The following is a 22,698-nucleotide window of genomic DNA, read 5'->3' on the forward strand; positions in this document are numbered from 1 at the left end:
TGTAAAACAATGCTACAAATGCCTCCTCGAGCATGGGAAGGGTAGAGAATGAGAATGAGCTTCTGCTGGTACCAGTCACCACCTCTGTGACAAGAACTGCCCAAGATGTGGCGGTTTATTACTCCAATGCAAAACAAACTGACAATATTATCAACTATGAACCTGCATGAGAAGTGGATCCATCCACCAGTGCTGAACTGGCTCCTTTGTTGGCACAGACTGATTCTGGTTACTTCGTCGACCTTTAACCTCATCTACATCAGTAACAAACAGTTCCAAAGACACAAACTGTACATATGGCTTAAAAATAGCCATTTGGTTTATCCATGGAATTATCTGTGGATTCTACTGACATTTCTTGCCTTTCTGTTTTGGAATGGTTCTTTTGCAGTTTTCCTTGTCTTAATAAATGGCCATTATCTTCCTGAACGCTCTTCTGTTGAGCCAGTGGATGAAGTTTTAACACAATATCTCTCCTTGCATAAGGTTCAAGGAGACTTGTCCCTTGTAAATATTTCAGCAGTACCAATTCCTGATGGGATTGTTTGGGATAAAGTACCATTTGAAATATATGAGCCTACTGAGGGCATCCAAATTCCATTCGGATTTAAGATTTCAATGACTGATGTAATAACACCTGGTATTGTTTCTGATGACTGGATTGTTAAAACAGTTGATTCTATGTTGTCTGAGTTGCAGGATTATACTGTATTTGAAAGTGAAGTTGTGTACATGAACACAGCCAATTATGGGCAAATGTTCAGTTATAATTGGGGACATTACTTCCTGCACCGAGCTAATGGACCTAGATCAGTAATCAATTACACACAATGGGAACATTGTTCAACTCCACCAGTGGGGAGCCCCAAAACATACGTAGATAAATGTGTATATTTCTCTGGGCATGACACTTTGAATGCATAATCATTATTTTAAATTACCCCCTTCTAAAATGAGGAAGATTTTGCTGACACCAAATTAATCCATTCAGATTCCTTTGTTTCCCGACTTGCTGTTGAAGGTTATGAATACTGGAATAGTACTAGTGATGTAAAAAGTGTATGGGGGCACAAGATTGGCAAATTCAGGGTAGGGACGCTTTGTTTAGAGCATGCCCTATTCCTGTACAGCTGATATTTTTAAATGACACAGTTCAACAAACATCCTGCCTAGGATTAGCAAAAATAAAAGAAATGAACGCACCCATTATCCCCACACTAACAAAATTCACCAACTGGCAAACATTCCTAAATATCACAGAGGATGAACTGAATGCTTGGGTTCAGAATGGTACCTTCAGTTCCACACTCTCAAGTCCCTGTGGGAGGTTATTGTGACCAATAGAGACAAATGTCTATGCCAGGCACGTTTTGCAAATTTCTCAGGGGGTTTCAAAATTAGCCGGCCAGACCCTCGCTATGTTTTGGGTCAACATTCTGATATAGTTACCACATACAGTGTGGGAAAACTGTGCCAACAATGGTTACGTACTAAGAGAGTGGCAGCAGTTAAAGAACATCTTAGCCTCTTATCAGGAGAAGTAGACTTGCAGGATTTCGTGCTAGGTCCATGAAAAAACAGCTCTAAATGATTCCTGTATGCCATATACAATGAGATCTGTAAGCTTTGGCAAATGGAAGCGCCTGCACGATTAAGGCAGATAGATAAGGAGAATATGGAAAAAGCTTTAGCTGTTGTAGACAATGGCATGAACACTCTGTAACAGGATATATACACTCAACATTGTGTCATCTGCAATTGACATAATTCAGAATTACATGTCCCTTTTACAACATGGGGAAGTCAGCTGCGCTCCATCATGCAGTTGGGTTGGACATTGCAGATTCTGAAAAATGGCTGCATCCCATGGAAATATACAAAGAGTAGTCAATCGTTTGCTGCGTTTCATTATCCAGGGAACAACAGATAATGGCTAAAAAAGGAAGAAAGTTTTAGAATGCTTAACAGTGAAAGATTAAAAAAGCTGCCAATTTCCACCTTTTGTTTCACAAAATGTTCGAAAAAATTTCTGTGGGCAGATACGAGCGTTTAGGAGATAGTTATATTAAGGAGGAGTGGGAGTTGCCCTTTGAGTTCAAATGTATTAACAGACAAACAGAGGTATTTCTGAGTGAATGTGAGACTCCTGTCATTCAGGGATTTGCAAACAGGTGTCCCTTCAGGGATTTTGCAATGCGGAGGTCGCAAACTTGGCATGCTTTCTGAAGGGTACTCCCATCCCCTTTGATTCGTCCAGCATTTCATACACTTTTGAATGGAAGTTATGTGGTTCTGAACTATCAGAGTTGCTGCAGCATGAGGCCTGGAATTGCCTACGCAATTTCAGTTTCTCAAATTGTAACTTGTTGCGGCCATGTTTTATTCCCCCACAAGAGATAAGGGTAGCAGAAATCTGGCCTCACATTGATACTGCTAATGTAAATTTTGACAAGATGAGCAAACTAAAGGCACTACTGTTTCAAAAACAAGTGGAACTGACATCAGCCAAGGAGAGGTACAATCCCCAGATAGCGAGATCAGCCGAGATACAATCCTTATTAAATACCAACTTCCCCAAGCACTTTGGAGAGCAGGTCTGCAGAATATTCAAAGCCTAGAGCACTGATGGGACTGTACACTTTAAGGCTGTGGGTTCTGGATTTGTTTCCACTTTCCAGACCGTCTTCGGAGTCATTCCTTCAGCTATTCATTAACTCTGAGTACGTTTGGCGGATTTCCTATAACTTTGGCACTGATAAGACGGAATTCTGCTACTGCTACTTCCAATATGCAATGGTTGTGCTTTCTCAGCTAAGCAGAGTGCTGGAGCTACCACCAGACCAGCTGTGCCATGATCGCATGATGCAGTATTTTGGCTCTCTGTTGCTGGAAGAACTGGAGCATGATTGCTCATTGTCATTCCGGCCAGTCTTATGGTGCGTGCAGCCCATCTTTCAATGCACCTGTTGCCTCTTCGAGTGTACACCATTGGGGTGTCTTGCTCCACAGCCAGTACTTCCTGTGTACAAGGAACTGTTAATGCTCCCAATGAGGGTTCATTCACGGTCATGCCCCATGACACAGATGTTCATTTGAGAGGTCACTTGGGAGCCACCGCTTGTGAATTACTTGGCTCCAACGACATCTGGCACAATGGACGGTGTCTCTTTCGCAGTGGCTGGCTGATGTGGATTGAACTATGAGGGGTTTATGTTCAGATGAATAATTAAACTGGAGGAAGCTGAATGTATGTACATTAGGTTGATTACTATTCATGTGGGTGACTGATGTCAACAATGGCTTCTGTCCAGCTTCCATTAAAACTGATGGTTTGGCCACATCATCTGGGGCAGACAGACGAGTGCAAAAGTGATTCTCACAGTAGACACCATTCATGCACATCATGGGTGGTATTGTGGAGATAAACATTGATGGAAAGGAGAGCTCGGGGCACTGGTGTGAGTGGTAAAGTGTGCCAGGATATAAAATGTTTGTGTTCTTTAGAGATGTGTTCTACAATGCTTGTGCCAAAGTTGGACATACTATGATTAATCATAGATCTATTAAAAGGTGGAAATTGTATGGCCTAGATGTTCTGAAAACAGTACACTTCTTTTAATTAGTGAACCTGTATTACCAAAGTGCTGAGGATTACAGTAGGGTCACATAGGATGCAGGGTGCAGAGGGTTAGGCTTACAATAAATGTTTTTAAAAGTGCAATAGTGTTCACATGATTTTCAGGATGGTGCTGAACGAGTTGCGGTGCGAGTAGGCATCAGTGTCCATCTGGTAAGGCGAGAGTTGCAGGTGAAGAACCTGAATGATGCTAGGTCACTTAGGCTACAAGGCCAGGTAGACTTGTGAATGCCAGTGGGTCCCACGTCTTTGCAGTGAGCGTGATATGCACCCTGGATGGTGCAGCCTTTGGGGATCAGGAATTCAAAGATTTGTAAGGAGCTGGGAGTGAACCAGGTCTCTGTGCTGAAGAGTGCCTTGAGATTATATTGGGTGGTGTTTGCAATGCTGGGTGGGTGGACCACTGCCGAATGTGTGTTAATGAGCATGAAGCTGAGAGTGCTGGTAAGTGGTGTGGTGGGTGCCTTACCTGAGATGTAGAAAGGCTAACCTGAAAAGCTTTGTGGCCATAACAGGTGAGAGTAGGGGAGTGCTGACATTGGCTGGGCTAAGCGAGGTGTGCTGTGTGACCTTCATGTGCTGACTTCTGAAATAATATAACATTTGGATCTGTCTAGTATCTGTAAGCAGTGTCCTTCTGCACCAGGAAATGCGTTTATGTGGGCATTCAAAAAGCTGTGTGCCTGATAGCAAACTGGATGCATAACAGAGAGGATTTTGTGCAATAAGAGAAGCAGAACCCATACGATACATCACTGTTTTCTATTTGTGTCTTGAAAGATGCAAACAAACACTCATACCTTTACTGCTGGAACAAGAGGCCTGGGAGATAGCTCGTTTCAGTATTAAAAGTCTCAAGAGTTTCATAGGTTTGCAAATGAGTCACAGAAGAGAACATACGGGTTGTGACTACGACCACTAAAAGACAGGTGGTTCTTTCTTACTGTAACGCAAATATAAACACTTAAGAACATTAACCATTTAGATACAGCCTCTCAGCAATTACCAAATCCTGTAGGCAAGTAAATAAGTGAGTATCTCGCTATTATTCTTCCTATCCAGTAACGAGGAATAACATTATAAACAGTAAGAGGTGTTGAAGCAGACAGGGGAAAAAGGAAATGAGCAACACCAGTTCCCATGTATTATCCTCTAGGGAAATACTAGAGGGAAGAGAGAAAATAAAAACAAAGCAGTTACTAGGCAGAGTGAGCTTGAGCAGAATGTAATAACCAATGAACACAGAGACACTTTCCAAATACTGGACTAAAGGAGGTCTTCTCAGATTACTGCAAGCATCATGCACTCACCTACTAAGCTACTGCGGTTTCCTTTCAAGTCAGAGTCCCGACAGTCCATCGAACAAGCCTCTTCCTTGACGTTTGAAGAAAGAGGTCCAGTACCAGGCATTCCTGTCAAAACATACAATCATTCTTTGAAAATAAAAGACGACTGAAGAAATGCAGTCAGTCTAGTGCACGCAAGACACTCATACTAAAGGAGCGTGGACAGAGGAGAATGAAAATGTCACTTACCCAGTGTACATCTGTTCGTGGCATCAGTCGCAGTAGATTCGCATGTTCTGCAATAGCTCGCCATCTGGTGTTGGGCCGGAGTGTTACAAGTTGTTTTTCTTCGAAGAAGTCTTTCGAGTCACGGGACCGAGTGACTCCTCCTTTTGTCTCCATTGCGCATGGGCGTCGACTCCATCTTCGATTGTTTTTCCCCGCAGAGGGTGAGGTAGGAGTTGAATTGTAGTAATAGTGCCCATGCAATGGAGTGACTAAGTATGCACTTATTTAAGGTTGAGATGATACATATATAAATAATTGAAGGTAACTTCCAAACTGCTACAGGCTCCCGGGGAGGCGGGTGGGCACATGCGAATCTACTGCGACTGATGCCACGAACAGATGTACACTGGGTAAGTGACATTTTCAGTTCGATGGCATCTGTCGCTGTAGATACGCATGTTCTGCAATAGACTAGTAAGCAGTTATTTCCCCAAAAGCGGTGGATCAGCCTGTAGGAGTGGAAGTAGTCTGAAATAATGTCCTTAATACAGCTTGACCTACTGTGGCTTGTTGTGCAGATAACACGTCTACACAGTAGTGCTTGGTGAATGTGTGAGGCGTAGACCATGTGGCTGCCTTACATATTTCTTGCATTGGGATGTTTCCTAGAAAGGCCATGGTAGCACCTTTCTTTCTGGTTGAGTGTGCCCTTGGTGTAATGGGCAGCTGTCGTTTAGCTTTAAGGTAGCAGATTTGGATGCATTTAACTATCCATCTGGCTATACCTTGTTTTGAAATTGGGTTTCCTGCATGAGGTTTTTGAAATGCAATAAAGAGTTGTTTAGTCTTTCTGATGTTCTTTGTTCTGTCAATGTAATACATTAATGCTCTTTTGACATCTAATGTATGTAGTGCCCTTTGAGCTACGGTATCTGGCTGTGGAAAGAACACCGGAAGTTCCACTGTTTGATTTAGATGGAACGGTGAAATAACCTTTGGCAAAAATTTAGGATTGGTCCTTAGGACGACTTTATTTTTGTGTAGTTGTATAAAAGGTTCCTGTATAGTAAACGCCTGAATCTCGCTTACTCTTCTCAGGGAAGTAATGGCGATGAGAAATGCCACCTTCCAGGTTAGGAACTGTATGTCGCAGGAGTGCATGGGTTCAAAAGGTGGACCCATAAGTCTAGTTAGGACAACATTTAGGTTCCATGAAGGAACAGGTAGTGTTCTTGGTGGTATAATTCTCCTAAGGCCCTCCATGAATGCTTTAATGACTGGTATTTTATATAGGGAAGTTGAATAGGTAGTCTGCAGGTATGCAGATATTGCTGCAAGGTGAATCTTAATGGAAGAGAAAGCTAGGTTAGATTTTTGTAAGTGAAGCAAGTAACCCACTACATGTTCTGGAGTTGTGTGTAATGGTTGTATTTGATTAATATGGCAGTAGCAAACAAACCTCTTCCATTTACTTGCATAGCAGTGCCTGGTGGATGGCCTTCTTGCTTGTTTTATGACTTCCATACATTCTTGGGTAAGTTGTAAGTGCCCGAATTCTAGGATTTCAGGAGCCAGATTGCTAGATTCAGCGATGCTGGATCTGGGTGTCTGATCTTTTGGTTGTGCTGTGTCAACAGATCTGGCCTGTTGGGCAATTTGATGCAGGGTACCACTGATAGGTCTAGCAGCGTTGTGTACCAGGGTTGCCTTGCCCAAGTTGGTGCTATCAATATGAGTTTGAGTTTGCTTTGACTGAGTTTGTTTACCAGGTAAGGAAGGAGAGGGAGAGGAGGAAAAGCGTAAGCAAATATCCCTGACCAGTTCATCCATAGGGCATTGCCTTGGGATTGTTTGTGTGGGTATCTGGATGCGAAGTTTTGGCATTTTGCGTTCTCCCTTGTCGCAAACAAGTCTATCTGAGGTGTTCCCCAGAGTTTGAAATAAGTGTTCAGTATTTGGGGGTGAATTTCCCATTCGTGGACCTGTTGGTGATCTCGAGAGAGATTGTCTGCGAGTTGATTTTGTATCCCTGGTATAAACTGTGCAATTAGGCGAATTTGGTTGTGAATTGCCCAATGCCAAATTTTTTGTGCTAACAGGCTTAACTGCGTGGAGTGCGTCCCTCCCTGCTTGTTTAGATAATACATTGTTGTCATGTTGTCTGTTTTGACGAGAATGTATTTGTGAACTATTATTGGTTGGAAAGCTTTTAGTGCTTGAAAAACTGCAAGAAGTTCTAGGTGATTGATATGCAGTTTTGTTTGATGTACGTTCCATTGTCCTTGTATGCTGTGTTGATCGAGGTGTGCTCCCCACCCTGTCATGGAAGCATCTGTTGTTATTACGTATTGTGGCACTGGGTCTTGGAAAGGCCGCCCCTTGTTTAAATTTATGTTGTTCCACCACAGAAGCGAGAGGTAAGTTTGGCGGTCTATTAACACCAGATCTAGAAGGTGACCCTGTGCTTGAGACCACTGTGATGCTAGGCATTGTTGTAAGGGCCTCATGTGCAGTCTTGCGTTTGGGACAATGGCTATGCATGATGACATCATGCCTAGGAGTTGTAATACCATCTTTGCTTGTATCTTTTGTGTTGGATACATGCGTTGTATGATGGTGTTGACATTTTGAATTCTTTGTGGACTTGGAGTGGCTACTCCTTTTGATGTGTCTATTATGGCTCCCAGGTATTGTTGTACCTTGCGTGGCAGAATTTTGGATTTTGTGAAATTGACGGTGAACCCTAGTTTGAAGAGGGTTTGTATGATATGATTTGTGTGATTTGAGCACTCTATTAACGAATGGGCCTTGATTAGCCAGTCGTCTAGATATGGGAACACATGTATTTGCTGCCTTCTGATGTGTGCAGCGACTACCGCTAGACATTTGGTAAAGACTCTTGGTGCGGTTGTTAATCCGAAAGGCAGTACCTTGAATTGGTAATGTATTCCTTTGAATACAAACCTTAGGTATTTCCTGTGCGATGGGTGTATTGGTATATGGAAATAAGCATCCTTGAGGTCTAAAGTTGCCATGTAGTCGTGCAGCTTTAGCAATGGCAATACTTCTTGTAGTGTGACCATGTGGAAGTGGTCTGATTTGATGAAAGTGTTGACTACTCTGAGGTCTAGGATTGGTCTCAGTGTTTTGTCCTTCTTTGGTATCAGAAAGTACAGTGAGTAAACTCCTGTGTTTATTTGTGTGTTTGGCACTAATTCGATTGCATTCTTTTGCAATAGTGCCTGCACTTCTATCTCTAGGAGATTGGAATGGTGTGTTGTTAAATTTTGTGCTTTTGGTGGTATGTTTGGAGGGAACTGTAGAAATTCTATGCAGTAACCATGTTGGATAATTGCTAGAACCCAAGTGTCTGTAGTGATTTTCTCCCATGCTCTGTAATAATGACCTATTCGTCCCCCCACTGGTGTTGTGTGGAGGGGGTGAGTGACATGTGAGTCACTGTTTAGTAGTAGGGGTTTTGGGGCTTTGGAATCTTCCTCTATTTCTAGGGAATTGCCCTCCTCTACATTGTCCCCGAAAACCTCCTCTATACTGTCCTTGGTAACTGGACGGTGTGGCTTGTGAGGTGCTGGCTTGTGTGCTTTGACCCCGAAACCCCCCTCGAAAGGGCGTTTTACGGAATGAGCTGTAATTCCCTCTGCTCTGCGGGGAGTAGAGTGCGCCCATGGCTTTGGCAGTGTCTGTATCTTTTTTGAGTTTCTCAATCGCTGTGTCCACTTCTGGACCGAACAGTTCTTTTTCATTAAAAGGCATATTGAGAACTGCTTGTTGAATCTCTGGTTTAAATCCAGACGTTCGGAGCCATGCATGCCTTCTGATAGTTACAGATGTATTAATTGTCCGTGCAGCTGTATCTGCAGCGTCCATGGAGGAGCGGATCTGGTTGTTGGAGATGGCCTGTCCCTCCTCAACCACTTGTTTTGCCCTATTTTGGAAGTCTTTGGGCAGATGTTCAATGAGATGTTGCATCTCGTCCCAGTGGGCTCTGTCATAGCGCGCAAGTAGTGCCTGGGAGTTCGCGATGCGCCACTGGTTTGCAGCTTGTGCTGCGACTCTCTTACCAGCTGCATCAAACTTGCGGCTTTCTTTATCTGGGGGTGGTGCATCTCCAGATGTGTGAGAGTTGGCCCTTTTCCTAGCTGCTCCTACAACAACAGAGTCTGGTGGCAGCTGTGTTGTGATGAAAGCCGGGTCCGTAGGAGGCGGCTTATACTTTTTTTCCACCCTTGGTGTGATTGCCCTACTTTTGACCGGGTCCTTAAATATGTCTTTTGCGTGCCGGAGCATACCAGGGAGCATAGGCAGGCTTTGGTAGGAGCTGTGGGTGGAGGAGAGTGTGTTGAACAAGAAATCATCCTCGACCTGTTCTGAGTGGAGGCTTACGTTGTGAAATTGTGCTGCTCTAGCCACCACCTGAGAGTACGCGGTGCTGTCTTCTGGTGGAGATGGTTTTGTAGGGTATGCCTCTGGGCTGTTATCTGACACTGGGGCGTCGTATAGGTCCCATGCGTCCTGGTCTTGGTCACCCTGGCTCATGGTGGTGTGAGCTGGGGAGTGTGATGGCGTTTGTGCTGGTGAAACGTTAATCACGGGCGGAGGAGAGGGTGGTGGTGTAACTCTTTTCACCACTTTTGGTTGTGGTGCTTGTTCCGTCTGGAACTCCAACCTTCTCTTTCTCCTAATGGGGGGAAGGGTGCTTATTTTTCCTGTCCCCTGCTGAATGAAGATACGCTTTTGCGTATGGTCCGCATCAGTTGCTTGTAGCTCTTCCTCAAACCTATGCTTCTGCATTTGGGAGGTTAGCGAGTGCTCTTCTGTATAAGAGCCTGAAGCTGGGTCGCTTGCAGTTTGTTTCGGCATCGAAACTTTGTCTGCGTGTTTTTTCGGCTCCGAGGTGACTTTTTTCCTTTTCGGGGCCGAAACCTCTCGGCGTCGATCTGTTTCGGTGCCGCTGTCTCGGCGTCGAGCCGTGTCCACACCGGCATCTCGGTGTCGAGGCTTGTCTCCAGCACTTTCTCGGTCCCGAGAAGGCTGCGTGCCGGTGTCTCGACCGGAGTCGGACGATCTCGGCACTGTTTGGGCCTTTTTCGGTGCCGACGGTCGGTCACCGATTTTATGGGTTGAGCCATGGCCTGGTGGCAGTGGCGTCCCCTGGGCCTTGTAAATGTTTCTTTGTGTGGTTTTCGACGTCTTACTCACGGTTTGTGTATCGTCGAATCCTTCGGAGTCTGAGTCTTGGATCGAGAAGGTACCTTCCTCTTCCTGTTCCTCGAACTCCCGTCGGGCTGTCGGTGCGGACGCCATTTGAAGTCTTCTGGCTCGACGGTCTCGGAGTGTTTTTCGGGACCGGAACGCACGACAGGCCTCGCAGGTGTCTTCGCTGTGCTCAGGTGACAGGCACAGGTTGCAGACCAAGTGTTGGTCTGTGTAGGGGTATTTATTGTGGCATTTGGGGCAGAAACGGAACGGGGTCCGTTCCATCGGCGTTCCTCAGCACGCGGTCGGGCCGACCAGGCCCCGACGGAGGATCGAAAAACTACCCCGAAGGGCACCGGAGCTCTTCGATCTTCGATGCGGTGTTGAATCTAAGTACGCCGATCCCGAACGCAACAATACCGACGAAAATCTTCCGAAATTAACTATTTTTTCTGTTCCGAAACTCGGAGCGACAGGAACACGTCCGAACCCGATGGCGGAAAAAAAACAATCGAAGATGGAGTCGACGCCCATGCGCAATGGAGACAAAAGGAGGAGTCACTCGGTCCCGTGACTCGAAAGACTTCTTCGAAGAAAAACAACTTGTAACACTCCGGCCCAACACCAGATGGCGAGCTATTGCAGAACATGCGTATCTACAGCGACAGATGCCATCGAACACATGATTTCCCTGGGCAGGTCCGTCAGAGAATCTTTGGGGTTATGGGTACATTATTCAAGAGGAACACCATGGAGGTTTAGAACATTGGCAGCATCTGTCAAAATGAACACTTTTTCCAGAACTCAAATAAGGCAATTAGGTAAAAAGCCCTTCAGAATCAACCAATGGGTAAACAACTGTTGCACTTGAATAGATGGAGATCAAAGACTTTTTAGTGGCTCTGTGTTCGATTTGAGAGAGGAACAAAGAAACCTTGAAGCAAATGGATTTCTTATATCTGAAGGCAAGTTATGCTTCCTGTTTCCTTTGTGACCCGGAGGTGAAGGATAATACCTAGATGTCCTATAGCACTTAAAACTAGAGTTTTACTATTGTAGCACTGTTCGTTGCTGTGTAATTCTTGGCCATTTTCATTTAACCAGTTTATCATCCTTGGAAGGATCAAAGGGTAAGCTGGCGCTGCCATGATCTACACTTGTAACATGTAGATGTGAGTAGCAAGCAATTAAATCACAAAACCATCTTGCTGACCTAACTATGAAGGCCATCCCTCTCCTCTGAGTTTTGATACCCGGCCATCATGTTCTGATTTGGTGCCTTTGGAAAAAAAAAAAAGAAAAGTACTTTCTAATTTATTTCATGGTGCAATCTGTTAACAGATCCACTTTGTAGCAGAATCTGCTGAAGTTCTTTCAGAATAGAGGGAAAGGACTCTCAGACCTCCAAAAAAAAATGTTACTAGACCTAGAGGTCAAGTAATTTGAATACTCCATTCGACCGAACTGAAATATCATTGACCCGTAAACTGGTCTCAAATTGTGTAATTCTAGGCAAATATTTTAGTTTACAGAGCCGCCTTTTCCTTCATTCTCGCAAATGAGCACACCTTCAAATATGTGAGTTCAGCATTTCTGCTGTACAAAACCAACTCCTGTTTGATTAAATAGACTAAACGTTTGCACCATGTCTAATAAGAATCTAGCCCACACATATGGTACACATCATCCACGACTTGTATATTAACAGTAGCATTGTCATCAGGGCAACAGTGTTTCTCAGTTTAGGTTTAAACACTCACTTTAAAAAAATATTTTACTAAAGCATGATGTCATGTATAGTAAATTTCCAGGAAATACCCAAATGTCCAAAAACCTTCCCACTAACTTGCAGCTTTAATGATAAAACTATATAGTATATTAAAATCTGTAAAAATTGTATTTCAGAAAACATTTATCATTTGCACATCACCAAGTAAAGTATTCCGATTTGTTTTTCTCCTATTAAAATGTTTTTTCATCCCACAGAAGTACAAAAAGTATGCTTCCAAAACTAATGAAATATTTTTGTACAGCAGGTCAGACAGTTCACTTTACAAAATCCTGGGATTCTGCAGTCAGAAGTAAACTGACTTCTGACCTCTTTCTCTGAACACCAGCAAATGTATCAAGATAAAAAGATTTAAAGGCATTTTATTGCTCCTTCGTTATAAGTAAACAGAACACCTGTTCTTTGTCAACTCGCCAGAACAGGTGAGTAGGTTCATGTCTGTTTTTGGAAGCTCCTGAGGAGGTAGTTGCGACCCAAAGAAGGCTACACCTACCAGGGAGATGTGCATGAATGGGAACAGGATAGTGCTTTATTAATGATTAGGATTGCTCTTCAGCTGGGTGTGCCAAGAGCTGCTTAGTTAGTGGTCCTCCTGCTCACACGCTCTGTAGCATCCTCACTCTATTAGCAGCAGCAAAATATGAGCAGCGATACCTGGAACACTTAACAGCAAAGATGTAACCCATCACTGTACTCTGTAAACACCAAACATGTGACAACTCAGTAGGCCTTGTGTACAAATGATATGTACACATTCCGTATGTACGCGGATGAAAGCAAGTTTGTATATATGGTCCAACACATTGCTTAAGATGAGGAACCAGACAACCTGATCAAGTGCCTGGCCATCAACCTGCTATAAAGAATGTTCAACTACTCAAAACTAAATGTGTAGGGGTTGTGGTAGCTGGGAAGAACTTTTTGAACATGTGGACTGTCTGTGTCCAGCTTTGCAGAAGGAGATTGGATCCTTGTTGCGGAACAAGTGGAATGAACTGGGGGTCCGCTTCTGTTGGCAGGCCGTTATTAAGTGCCTGGCTCCTGAGAACATAATGTTTAATGTTTTGTTGACCAAATTTATTAATGCTGCTCAGGTCAAGTTTATTAAGGGTACTACAAGCAGTGATTAATGGTGTACGAAAACGGGGTTTTTAATCCTTTTATTATGGTTCTTAACATATTGCTGGCTGCTACTCTATGATGGATTAACCAATGCACGTAAGCACTTTAAGGACCCAGATAGTTATGTGCTCCATATTTATTGGTCATGGAGAGGGTCTATGGCTTGTAGGGAAGCATTTTTTGGAGCCTGGAAGTAATTTTAGCAACAATCGTGCAATTTGTAGCTCACAGTTGGATCCCCTGCTATTATTGGAATATTCTCATTTTGATGTTAACGTACATAAACTAATTGATTATTTTACTGTGATTATGTTCGATATTAGCATTGTATTTTATTGGTAGCTTGGGGTTTTCATTCTGTGTATTGCATTATTTGATTGCTCTTGGTTTTAAATTGTAATGGATTTTAATATCTGTACAATAAATAACACAAACCTAAATCCAACTAAAATGGATTTACAATTCTCTATTTACATATTAAGCATGTCTGAATTGTTTGCACCAGAAGCCAAGGGGATACCAGTGTCTTAAGAGGACTATTGCACAATCCATGGATAGTGCAAAAGAAACAAAAAAAAACTTTTTCCCTTTCTTACATGCTTTGTTTCCAGGAGGCAGCACATGGTCGCTCTCCAGATACCCAGTGTGTGCAAGGCTCTTACAGCATTCCTCTTTCGCTGCTGGAAGAACATTGGTGTCGCTATTGGTTGATTTATGTATAATTGTGACTCCACATTTGGAAGGCATTGTGGGAATGATTTAGAGTTTGACAGATGGGGTTACTCTGTCACAAACGTAAAGGATATCCCGTCCGCTGTATTAAAACTGCATTATATACTATGGACATCGTATTATGGTAGACAGGATATCAGTCACGTATGACGGAGTAACCCATCCAACAAATCAGGCCCTATGTTCTTTTTCTCATGACCACTGTGTTCCTATGTATTATGGATCCTAAGTAGCGAGTGCTTGTAGCTCACTGACTATACTAAGTGATGTGAGGTCTAGCAGGTAAGCGGTCTTAAGTGTTCAAAAGTTTAGCTCTGCCTTGTGTATTGGTTAGAATGTTTTTTCATTAGCTGACTGAGCACTATGTTTAGGTTCCACCTGGGTGTGTGTGCAGACCGTGGCGGGTGTATGCTACAACTGTAGACAGGTGACGTGCAGGTTAAATTCTCATCCAATAAGTGATTTAGGTAAGTGATAACTGTAGTGACCCTAGTTCTACTGTCCACAAGTCTGCAGCATTCCCACTAGTGGATATACCTCTTTCAGTTTGTAGTATAGCAACCCCATCTACTTGGTCTCCTAAACTCCCTGAGGATCTCCATAGCTCTTGATGGCGGTCCAGTTGCCTGAATTTGAAGTACTCATGGCCTAGGCTGCCAGGTTGATGTTGCTTGGCTTCAGGTAACAGACCTATCTGTTGTGTATGGTGAATAAGTCCCGAACCACTGGAAGCTTTATTGCTGCTCCCTAAAAAAACACTAGGTCCAAAAAACAGGTTTATCTTGGCCATTGCAGAGTTATTAGGATCAGCGTTATGGTTGACTATTTGCAGTGCTTTATTACCATCGGAATCCATGCTATTGACCAGTGTATCGATACAACAACATCTTTGAATCAATGGTATGGGTACTCGGATGCGAAGTGTTGGCATTTGCCTACCACACTGTCATTTTTCATGCGTTATTGATCGATCCTACTGGAAAGATCTCTACTAATCCTGCTGAGATTTTGACAGTGTTGAATTCACTACTAATCCGGAATTTATCCCGGTGGAAGCACCCTACCATGCCAAATCACTTTTTTGAGACTATCTGAACCACACAGAGCTTCCAATAGTTTTGGTCACTTACTCCAACTGCTTGACAAATGTGAAGCAAGCCATGAGGATGTTTCTCTAAAGACCATTCAATATATCTCTTCCTGTGGGATTCCTTGCCACAGTTCTCTGGTGTCTCCTTTGTATACGTCTGTACTGATGATGACCCTTATTTAAAGAATGTGTATTACAGGTCGAAACAACAAGTGCTGCCGTGGACTGTGTTTAATCTGATTTAGGCTTTCAACACCCCTAAACGGGGTGACAATTGGTTGAATTTCCATGATTCTTTCAAAGCTCTTCTGTCCTGCATCAAGACAGCACAGCGGGAAAAACAATTTGAAGATGGCGACCACACACAGGAACTTCCGCGGTGTATACCTGATGTTACAAAAGGAGGGAATGTATCACTAAATGGTGGTCTGCGATGACGCCAACAACAAAACAATAAAAGTGAAGGAGAGACCGTTCCAGACCAAACCACTACACAGAGGAATAAATGCACAGAGTATAAATCTAGAAAATATTCACACTTAAAAACCACATCGAGCAGGGGAGGGCTGAGTCAGTACATATACTGCATCTGAAGCCAGTCTGCCATCACCTCAGAACGTTAGCAGCCAGAGAGTGGCTGCCTTTTAATTGGATTTTTTAAAGAAATGGGGATTGGATATTGGCCTCTACTTGCAGATTCACCTTAATGGGTGTCCGTTTCTTTAGTGGCACCACAACTGTCTGTCAAGTCAATCCCAGCACACCAGAAGTACCATGAAGCTGTGTCTTTCTAAACTCTACCCCTACACAGCAGGAGTGCTGTCATATTGTAGCACTATAATACCATATACCTCTTTAAGAATTAATATAATATTTTTAAAAGCTTCAGTGAAGTTGGTTAAAAGAACCGAGTGTCATAATATTTGCCTTTATACTTATATTCTTTCAGTGCCAGCTTATCCTAAAGCAGATTCGCTATAAACTGCGGCACAATGTCATTAATTCCTGAACGGATTACATATTCATGTGATTCTATGTAGAAAACTAATTACCTGCAGGGAAGAAGGCTTTTTTTACTTGTGGAGAGCACTGATCAGCAATGGGACAGGCCTCTTTCTCCTCTTTAATGTTGTCCGAAACCATCACTACGTTGAACTCCTCTTCTGTCATAATGGGGAAACCAAAGAATTAGTTCATAGTCAGGCAGATCAGCGTGTCCTGGTCATCTTCAACCCCCCAAAGGCCTCAATACATCCATGAATTCCAAAGTAAGTTCCTGGAACAGGAGATGGGACCTTCAACATCTTAGTAGCCTACTTGCTCTCCTCATAACAGCAATGAATTTTACAGTCAGACACATGCAATAGAGTGGGCCCTGGCTCTCTTCCAACCTCAGAGGACGCATTACATCTATTCATGCCGGTCACTGGAGCAGGAGATGCGGCCTCGGACACCCTAGTCGTATCCTTGTGACTGATTATATATTCATGCAATTCAATGTAGAAAGACAACTTACCTGCTGAGAAGGTGGCATTTTTTACTTCCTCAGAGCACTGATCAGCCATAGAACAGGCCCCTCTCTCTTCTTTGATGCTGTCTGAGAACATCACTTTGCTGAATTCTGCTTTTGTAATAAAAGAGGAACCAGAGAATTATTTAATTCAGTCAATACACAAGTCGGCTCTTAAAAATCATTACAGGTCACAAAAATGACGATCGCAATTTGTAAACCGCATTTCGCAATTAGATTTGAAAGATTCCTATTTCTTCAGAGCACTGATCAGCAATGGAACAGGCATCTGTCTCTTCTCTGATGCTGTCTGAGCCCATCACTGGGTTGAACTCTTCTTCCGTCATAACGGAAAACCAAACTTTTAGTCACATGAGCTGGAGTGTATCCGAATCCTCAACTACCTACTGGGAAGTTACAAACTGATGAACACTTTCAGCCAGCTGCAGTCTAGCTTCAACTAAGAGCGTTGTGCAATTAATCTTTTTCCTTATGTAGGTAATTATAATCAAACAATTTTAACTTGATTTGCTGCTACCTATTTTGTTTTTTGCCCCCTTTTTTTCTTTTTAAACATGGTTACTGTCAGAATTTAGGCAACGCTAACTTTACTAATGTTTGTCTCAATTTATTCTATGCTAACTTTATTTATGTTTGCTCAGATTGCAATGAGTTTTAGGTTCATCACAAGTGCTTTTCGACTTGTTGTAAGTATTCTGTGGGCTTTTAACCACGCCCATCACTTTCACTCATTCATGGGCTTGCCTTTTCAAAAGTCCCTTGACATAATTGGTAGATGCTTCACATTTGTCCCACCTTGAAGCGGGTTTACCGCCTTGCAGACTGACCCTTCTAAATGGATTATTGCACAATTGTCGATATACTTCAGCATAGACAAACAATTTTTTCTTTTGTCTCTCTCCTTCATGCCCCATTGCGCTCACAGTGCGAACTCAATCAGCAGTATTGAAGCATTAGTCACATTGTTATCTAACCAGAGTAATTTCTTTTGGCTCTCTCCTTCACACTCCATACCTTTCATAAAAACACTTGTAACTGATATATGCTTTACGTAAAAAAAACACAGAAATTCTCAAAGCGGCTCTCCCGACACAGTGGGAAAGCAGATACTACAATATTAAAAACACTCATTGAAAATCGCTCCATAATGCTTTGCCAGCATTCTTTTTCACAACATTTTTGCCCATAACACAGCCTAGGACAATGGGACCACCACCAGAAACTTCAGCACAACACACTGTTTAGGTCATCTCTGGGTCCCACACTAGGTTTGGGACCCCAAAATAATTTAGTTTAATTTAAGCTCTTATGGCCGGAATTTGTTTTAGAGTAGTTTGTGTTTTAAGGGCCTTGCTTGTAATATAAATTGCAGTAGGCCTGCTAGCCCTGAAAATGTGTAAAATCAATAAGCCCTCTAGGGGCTAAATCTATGGTTGTACTGCATTACTGTGTCATTCACTTCTCATGTGGTTATGCCCTCAAGGGGCTATCTATATGGTTACATGACCATGTTTCTTACAAATGCTATTTTTATTCTGGTATTTTCTAGGGGCTGTACTGAGCATTACAGTCAATATACTTCACTATTCGCAGGCATGAAAACTCACCCCATAATGCTTTGCAGGGCATTACTTTTACAAAACATTTTTGTTCATCACTCAGCCTGTGGTAGGACAACAGGACCACCTTCAAAACATTCACCACAGTGTGGTATTTCTGTCTACCTCATTTCTTGCTTCTCACACTAGGTTAGTGGGGACCCTAAAATAATAACCACTCCCATCATTCAGTGTCTTTTTAAGCGCTCTCATAGCTGGAACTTTCGTTTTATAGCTGGGAGTACTTTGTGTTTTAAAGGTCTTGTATGTAATTTCATTGCAGTAGGCCTGCTAGCCTTAAAATGTGTAAAGGGCTATGCCCTATAACTGCTACATATATGGTTACACTGCAGTACTTTCTGCCATTCTGTTTTTATGTTCTTAGGCTCTCTAGGGGCTAACTATATGGTCACATGCCCATGTTTCTCATGAATGGGATTTTCATTGTGGTGTCCTATATGGGATGTTCGGAGGATTACAGTCGAATGACAAAAATTTATTTATGATAAAGGTTTTTATTGGGTTTATATGATAATTGTACATATTTTATTGATATCTCCTTATTGCAATTATGACCATGATTCAGGCTAACTTACCATTCTTATTACACTAACTGTTTGAACACTCTTGAAATGTTTCCAGTTGTGTCATGTGATGTGGCATGTGCTATTGCATGCCACAACCAAACAACCCTTGGCCAAGCTATAGAGACGGACGCCGTGAAGTTGAGTAAATCCTTATTCTTTTATCAATGTATTCACACGTAGTACACGTTGGTTCCTACAGAAGCGATGTCCGTTTCTTCACGTCCCGCTGTCCTTTCCTCAACGCCACCCTCCGAACTCTTACTAACCCCACATTCCTCTCTAAGGTGGATCGAATTTTGATCAACATTCAATCCACACGCCACACATCTTCCCCCTTATGAAGGATATAAAGTAGGTTTTTTTCTTTTTTTTTTTTTATAAGTAACAAATATATACAAATACATTCCCACAAAAGAAATACCATAATAACAACTTATTTACCTCCCATCACAAACTCATCAAAATGTCTAGGTAACTTCCGTTCTCTTTGACCTTTCTAAATAGGTAGTGTATCATTCTCACATCATCCAGACACATTCCCATCAATACCACCTGAACACAATTCATCTGATTTCAACATGAAATCGTCTCCCGACAAGTATCAATTAGCTTCATCTAGATACTCTCTCTCTCCCTTCTGGAATACGACTTGCTTTGAACAAACTCAGATGCCGCAAATTACGTATCCTCCCATCTTCAATTTGAACAGCTCCATCCAAAACTTTCACAACCTTCATAGGCCGTGACCACAAATCCATGATTTCTTACACGAACATACTGTCCAGCCACCAATTTTGGCATAGTTTGTCCATTGATAACTCTCGGCAAAACTTTTTACCTTGATATTCTTGCACTTTCTCTCACAATACTATAATCATTACCATCCAGATCACTTTGTTTCCTATTCTTTAACCACCAAGGAATCAATTTAGAAGATGGTTTCCGACCTCTTAATAGCTCAAAAGGTGTTTTCCCCGTAACTGAATGTGGTGTAATACTGTAGGATAACAACATATTTTGAATGGCCTCCTTCCAGGATGATTTAGATACTAAAGCCAATTGTATAGCTTCCTTAATCACTTTGTTACATCTTTCTACCTGACCATTTCCTTCAGGATGATACAATAACATGAGTTAAACCACAGCTCTTTAAGAATAATTGCATTTTCTCAGAAGTAAGTTGCACGCCATTGTCTGAAACAAGGGTTTCTGAACTAACTTCCTTTGCAAAAACATATTTTAAGAATTCAATAACTGTGTCAGTAGTTATACTGCTCACCATACGAACTTCCGGCCATTTAGAAAAATGATCAACCAGTACGATAGCATATGCTTCTTTAGTAGGTAAGGTAACTAACGGGGCCATAAAATCTATTGCAATTTCACGCCACAGACCATCAGGCAGTTCTACCATTTGCAATGGCACCACTAATGGTTTCACTGATTTATCACTCAACATTCATTTATCACATTCTCTCACCTATCGGTCCACCATACCATATAGACCCAGCCACCAAAAGATTTCCTTGATCTTCCTCCTAGAATTTGCCATTCCACCATGTCCCTCATGCCCCACTTTGACATTAACATTACGCATGCCATAGGGTGGTACACTTTTATCACCTCAATATGTCATTCGACACAGACAGCTCTTCTTTAACCTTCCAATATGTACTGCATTCACCCTGCAAACTACGTTCTGATGGCCATCCCTTCGAAATAAAATCTCTCTCTTTCAAGAAAACTTCATAATTTTGCATTTCCTTCATCCACACACACTCCGACATCTCACTATCCGCCTCCCCTTTTTGCAGAAGCATCTCATCCTCATAAGTGTATGCAACTTCACACTCACCATCATCAATCGCCTCAAGAGTTCCTGGTGACAGAGGTAACCTAAATAACCCATCTGCCACACAATTGCTCTTACCTGGCAAATGTACAGTTTCAAAATGATACATTTGTAATTTTGAGGCTAATCTCGCCAACCCAGGAGTAAGATTTCTTCCACCGCCTGAACTCAATATGCTAACCAGGGGCTTATGATCAGTACACATCTTAAAATTTACACCCCAATATATATACACATTCTAAATCGTTGCACTGCCCAAGTAGAAGCCAATAACTCTTTTTCAATCACTGAATAGTTTCTTTCTGCAGGTGATAAAGTACGAGATGCATATGCAACTACCCATGAGTTCCCTTTCTTTTGTTGAGGCAATACTGCACTAATTCCATATCCACAAGCATCCACTGATATGGTACAGTCAGCAGTCTCAAATGATTTTAAACAAGATGCAGCCACAATGTCTTTTATAGCTGCAAACTCCTTGGTATGTATTTGCTACCAGCAAAACGTCGTATTTTTCCTGAGCAAGGCACGAAGATTCTCCACCTTGGATGCTTACAAAGCGAGAATAAAACTCAGCTAATCCTAAAAATGAGAGAAGTTGTTCCTTAGGTAGGTTCCGGAGCTTCACGAATAGCCTTCACATGGCTAATCTTAGGCTGAATACCATCCTTAGAAATAATGTTGCCTAAATATTCCACATGACCCTCACCAAATTTGCATTTTTGTTCTTTAACAGTTAATCCAAAGTCCTGTAGTGCCTGCAAAACTGCCTTCAAGTTACTGTCATGCCCAATTTTATCCTTCCCATGTACTAATATATCATCTTGGAACACCTTTGCACCCTTTAAATCAGAAAGAATTTTAAATAACTCCCTTTGGAAAACTGCAGATGCACTAGCTAACGCAAATGGCATCCTTTTATACTGGAACATTCCTTCAGGTGTAATAAACGCCGTGCAATGCTTGGACTCAGGGTTCAAATTTATTTGATGGTAAGCACTTGCCAAATCAATTGTTGAAAAAAACTGTAGCATCTCCAATTGAGGACATCAATTACTGCAATTAGGCAATGGGAAAGCATCTACCCAAATCGCATTGAGTGCCCGCAGGTCCACGCACAGCCTAAGGTCTTCATTAGATTTCACTGAAATTACAATTGGGGAAACCCAATCAGAACACTCTATGGGTTCAATAATATCCTTGTTACACAAATCCCGTAGCATTTATTTTAATTTCCCTCTATAATTAGAGGGAATATTCCTTAACCTTTGCCTCACTGGAACAGCATTCTGCTTTAAAACAATAGTGTGTTGGAAATCTCTCATGCTTCCCAATTGACTGTCGGAAACATCTTCTTTAAGTCATAGTACAAACCATTCTGCAACCCTTCCGCAACCACTGTGTACACTGGTGGATTAGCATTAGGATCCACTTTTAACCCTAATTCGCACATATGCGGCCAACCTAAAATGGTTGTACCATTTTCAGCTATAAGAATCTCTCCTGAACACCTCTTGCTTGCAAATTCAATCACTGCTTGCATTTTTCCCACAATCACAATTTTATGTCCAGAATAGCTACATGGGTTTATCCTAGTATTTTGTAATTCCCTCCCAGGGCATAACTGATTAAATAATGTTTTCCCCATTATAGTGTACCGTGCACACAAGTCTACCATGACTTCCACCTGAACATCAGCAATACTTAAGCAACACCTGGGAAATTGATGACTTTTTTCCCCAACATTACTACTCTGAATACTTAACACCATGTTCTGCATACTTTCCTCAATCCCATCAGGCACACTCTCCACAACACAACTCACTGTCTTCCCCAAACTTTTACACACACACAAGCAAAATGTCCCATATTTTTGCAAGTGCTGCACATTTTCCCAACAGCAGGACATCCACTAAAATTTCTAAATGTGTGCTGGCAACACATCTGAAACACACTTTGACATTGTTATTCGTACCATTTTTGTTAGATCCACCAACTACCCGTGTAACAACTTTTTTCCTCTTATCCT

The 22,698-nt window shown here is 42.2% G+C and overlaps 1 protein-coding gene across 17 annotated transcripts in view; it reads right to left on the reverse strand.

Moving 5' to 3' along the window:
• Positions 1–22,698, reverse strand: part of LOC138248918 (zinc finger protein ZFP2-like) — a 226,632-nt gene that overhangs the window by 115,281 nt on the left and 88,653 nt on the right. For 14 of the 17 annotated variants that reach the window (XM_069202909.1, XM_069202911.1, XM_069202910.1 and 11 more), the window contains 3 exons: positions 16,618–16,725; positions 16,154–16,264; positions 4,948–5,049 (listed from right to left, as the gene is read on the reverse strand). In XM_069202909.1, coding sequence (XP_069059010.1) covers positions 4,948–5,049; positions 16,154–16,264; positions 16,618–16,725 — 321 coding nt within the window. The remainder of the gene's footprint in view (positions 1–4,947; positions 5,050–16,153; positions 16,265–16,617; positions 16,726–22,698) is intronic. The other 3 variants (XM_069202912.1, XM_069202925.1, XM_069202926.1) reach the window with 2 other exon arrangements.

The sequence above is a fragment of the Pleurodeles waltl genome, chromosome 8 (genome assembly GCF_031143425.1).
Source record: "Pleurodeles waltl isolate 20211129_DDA chromosome 8, aPleWal1.hap1.20221129, whole genome shotgun sequence".
Classification (NCBI taxonomy): domain Eukaryota; kingdom Metazoa; phylum Chordata; class Amphibia; order Caudata; family Salamandridae; genus Pleurodeles; species Pleurodeles waltl.